The sequence below is a fragment of the Nicotiana sylvestris genome, chromosome 8, assembly GCF_000393655.2.
Source record: "Nicotiana sylvestris chromosome 8, ASM39365v2, whole genome shotgun sequence".
Lineage (NCBI taxonomy): Eukaryota > Viridiplantae > Streptophyta > Magnoliopsida > Solanales > Solanaceae > Nicotiana > Nicotiana sylvestris.
In genome coordinates, this window is record NC_091064.1 from 220146390 (window position 1) to 220150990 (window position 4601).

Below are 4601 nucleotides of genomic sequence, written 5' to 3' on the forward strand. Positions count from 1 at the left end.
GTGCGTTTTGGTGGAGCAATTGGAACATATACTGCACATCCAAAAAATTTTAGATGGAAAATATTTGGCTCCTGACCAAAAGCCAATTGTAATGGGAAGACGTTATGATAATTGGTTGGCCTTATGCGCACAAGTGTTGCTGCATGCAAAACAGCATGTCCCCACACTGAAAGGGGAAGTTTTGCCCTCATTAACAATGGTCTAGCTATTAGTTGGAGGCGCTTAATCAATGATTCTGCTGGACCATTTTGAGTATGAACATGAGCAACCGGATGCTCAACTTTTATTCTAGTGGCCATACAATAGTCATTAAAGGCCTGAGATGTAAATTCACCAGCATTATCAAGACGAATTGTCTTAATTGCATAATCTGGAAATTGTGCTCTTAACCTTATTAATTGGGCCAACAATCTCGCAAATGCCATATTACGAGTTGACAATAAGCACACATGTGACCATCTTGTAGATGCGTCTATCAAGACCATAAAATACTTGAATGGTCCACATGGAGGGTGTATATGCCCACATATATCACCTTGTATACGTTCCAGAAATGCAGGGGATTCAATCCCAACTTTAGCTGATGTTGGTTTAATAACCAAATTTCCTTGAGAACAAGCAGCACATGAGAATTCCTTAAATTGAAGAATCTTCTTGTTCTTGAATGTGTGCCCATTTGAATTCTCTATTATTCTGCGCATCATGTTAGAACCGGGATGGCCCAACCGATCATGCCAAATGATAAAATCATTAGAAGTAGTAAACCTTTTGTTTACTATGGCATGTGATTCAACCACACCAATGTTTGTGTGGTACAATCCAGAAGAAAATGCGGGCAATTTTTTGTGCAAATATCTTTTACCCGTTTTTATTGTAGTAACATAAAGGTATTCAACCTTTCCTTCATTTGATGTCTCAACATGGTAGCCATTTTGGCGAATAGTTTTGAAACTCAACAAGTTTCTTTGAGACTTACTACAATACAATGCATTATCAATAGTTAATATCGTTCCTCCGGGTAATAATAAGGCCGCTCTTCCAGAGCCGTCAATCAACTTTGCACTACCGGATATTGTATTAACATAGGCCTTTTCATAACCAAAAAAGAAAAAAAAATCTCTTAATATTGTGTGAGTTGTAGCACTATCCAAAAGACATAAATCTTCATTGCTCATTTTGGATCCAATTGAAGACTGGGGAATTTTAATTTCTTCATAAAAAAAATACATCATGAGAAATACGAAAACAACTAACATCACCAACGACAACATAAGACAACTTAAGTACTACTTGAAAATAAAAATAACTTTAGACGAGACAAAAACACCGAAAATAAAAATAACAACATAATTGCATTCCCCATTAAAATGATCAAACATTAGTTTTGATCTCCAAAGAAGTCAACTTCCAAATGAGTAATATCATCGAGGCCTTGAAAATCATCATCATTCAATACAAGATTTGCCTCGGCATTGTCATCATTTTTGTTTGAAGGCCCTGCCTCAAAATCATTTTTAAAGGACAAATGTGACTCCACTGGAGCATTAACAGAAGATGCTCCAACATTATTTGCCTTTCTTTTAAAGGAGTTTTTGATAAAGCCTGACAAAATGCTCAAGTACACGACATTCAATTTTTCAATGACCTTTCATGCCACAGCGGTGGCTGTTACCGCTTTTACCTCGTGAAGGATTGTTTTGAGAACTCATATTATTTTCTCGTTTGTCATGGCCACCACTATGACGACTATTATATCGTCTCTTACCATTGTCATGCCCACGTACATTCATATGACCATGATTATTATTCTGTATTTTTTCAGACTTATCACGTCTAGCTGTCATATTTGCTTTAGGAAGCGGAGCTGACCCTGTGGGACGAACTTCATGATTTTTCAGCAAAAGGGTATTATGTTGCTCAGCCACCAGAAGGCATGAGATCAATTCAGAATACTTTTTAAAACCCCTGTCACGGTATTGCTGCTGTAATACCATATTTGAGGCATGAAAAGTCGTAAGAGTCTTTTCCAATAAATCCTCATCATTCATAACTTCCCCACATAATTTCAATTGGGAAGTTATTCGAAATACAACAGAGTTATACTCACTTACGGTCTTAAAATCTTGCAACCGTAAGTGCATCCACTCATATCGAGTCCTTGGCAATACCGTAGCCTTAAGGTGATCATACCTTTCCTTCAGGCCAGTCCACAATTCAAGTGGATCTTTCACTGTTAAATATTCAACCTTCAAACCTTCATCCAATGATGACGAAGGAAAATCATGGCCTTCGCTTTGTCCTGGCTTGATACCTCATTACCATGAGTAATGGTGTTACCAAGGCCTTTAGCAGCTAAGTGAATCTCAGCATCGAGAACCCATGATAGATAGTTCTTTCCAGAAATATCAAGTACCACAAACTCAAGCTTTGACAAGTTCGACATAGTGAAGACTATCAAGGAAGATAAATAATTAAAAATTATTAGGATAATAGCGTAAAGAAATGATTACACTAAACTCTTCTGATTTTGTATGATATTTAGGTGAAAAATACCAATCCAAAATGAATGATAATGGTATATTCGTCTATACGTCTGTTGTTCCCAATGTACTGGATAATAAAATTTTATTAGCTCCTCTTAGCTATGAGATTATTACTAGGAATATTTACTATAACGTCATGAGATTCATGATTATTTCTGTTTTCCATTGTGTTAGAAGGATTATTTCTATTTTCCAAAAGATTTACACTTTTGTTCATCGATCTTTGTTAGTACTATATTCATGAATAAAAAAAAATGATGTTCAAGTGTATATTATGATGAAACATCACAAGAATAAATAAATAAATAAATGAACCAGTATTCATTTGGCGGAATATACTCATATGTATATCTGGAAAAAAAAAACTAAAGAATTATTAGCCTTGATAATTTTGACAGTAAATCATAGAGATATACCTCGTAAGAAGAGGAGTTCAACCTTGAGGTTAGAGACTTCGTGCTGATAACGTGTTATAAAATAAAAACAATTTAATACAACATGAGCAAGAAATAAAAGCAATTTAGAAAAACATGAACAAAAATAAAGATAGAGAAAAAGAAGAGATTTTCTTCTTGAATTGTGTGTATTTTCCTATCTATTACAAGGCCTTTATATAGGCATAAAAAGTGAAGAAAATATGTCATGGAATGTGTCATTGAACATACAAATATGTCATTGAATATGTCATTAAGCATTTGAGATGAAAATCATGGAAGAAGAGTAGACATCCACTATAATGTGATATTTATCATAACAAAGATATCTATTTACAAATGAGTATTAGTAAAATGCATCTCCATTGGCAGATGATTTAACAATATTAAATAAAGTTTAATGCAAATTGTAGTCAACATGGTATATGAATATTATATGATTATATACATTTCCTTAGTTTTAACATAATGTCATTGTTTTTGCTTGCGAAATGTAGTAATTTATTGCGCTATTATGCTTGCTTTAGTTGGACAAAGATTATGAAATCTTAATTAGTGGAGTTGACTAAATATGAAATTTTAACTTTCTTCAAGACAAATCTAGAGACTATCTTACCTTGAAAAGGACATTTAAATGTTGAATCAAACTTAGAAAAATTAATTGGTAGTTATACAATAACGGTGGAACAAAAGTTCCATTATGAATTCAACATAGAACTCCAAAAGTTTACTATATATAATTAATAATGCGATAGAAGAGACTAGAAAACCATTGGTAATTTCACTTTTGGTGCTAGGTAGCTGAGTCCCACTATAAAGTGTTAACTTTCTTTTTCTTAAACTCGTTTAATTAATTACTAATCTCAATATAGATTTGCAACACTTGACTATGTACTCATGTCCAAGATTTCAGATGATGCTTGAAAAGACAATAGTGATTAATGAACTAATCAAGTTCATTTCATACTAAGAGCCCGTTTGGCCATAAAACATATTTTACATTTTTTGAAATCAGTGTTTGGTCATGAAATTTTTAATTTTCACTTGAAAATGAATTTCGAAAATTTGAAAAACTTCAAAAATCATTTTTCAAAATCTTCACTTGAGATCGCTCACAAAAATTCAAAAAAATCCCAAAATTATATTCATGTCCAAACACAGTTTAATTTCAAATACTATTTTCACTTGAATTTTTTTAATTTAATCTTTTTCAAAATTTTACCATTCTTATGTCCAAACGCCCACTAAATCTTTTCCTAATGGATTAGAAACACATAGGCCCCAACATATAAAGGAAAATCAAACTTTAAACCACATTCAAGATTTTCCATGTCTTGAATCCAATTAGTAATTCTCTCTGTCAGATCACTAGTCATCTCTCAAGAAGAAATCAATCAAAAATTTCCATCATTTAACCACTAAATACTAGTGCATATTACAACTAGACAAGATAGGTCCCAACTAAAGCTTCAATTCATTGAGAAAATTGCAACTATTAGTGATAATAACTTGAGGAGACTTTGTGTGGGTTAAAGATGGTGCATATATCAATTATAACTTGAGAAATCTTTGTTGAATATCTGAAAGCTAAGTATGAGCCTATTTTAGGGTAGAAGTATATCCT

General features: G+C 33.0%; 1 protein-coding gene across 1 annotated transcript; it reads right to left on the reverse strand.

Annotated features, from left to right (window-relative positions):
• Positions 1 to 1378: 1378 nt before the first annotated feature.
• LOC138876391 (uncharacterized) lies at positions 1379 to 2443 on the reverse strand. The gene is made up of 3 exons (XM_070155305.1): positions 2320 to 2443; positions 1682 to 2230; positions 1379 to 1602 (listed from the first exon to the last, which is right to left on the reverse strand). Exons 1-3 carry the CDS (start codon positions 2441 to 2443, stop codon positions 1379 to 1381), a joined length of 897 nt encoding a protein of 298 aa, XP_070011406.1.
• Positions 2444 to 4601: the final 2158 nt, after the last annotated feature.

Excerpts from the sequence above, each read along its gene's own strand:
- LOC138876391 (XM_070155305.1), bottom strand. The coding sequence starts at position 2,443 with ATGTCGAACTTGTCAAAGCTTGAGTTTGTGGTACTTGATATTTCTGGA. Across the intron at positions 2,231-2,319 it reads TGGTAACACCATTACTCATG|TGAAAGATCCACTTGAATTG; the intron begins GTAATGAGGTAT and ends AATATTTAACAG. Across the intron at positions 1,603-1,681 it reads TCAAAACAATCCTTCACGAG|GCTTTATCAAAAACTCCTTT; the intron begins GTAAAAGCGGTA and ends GCATTTTGTCAG.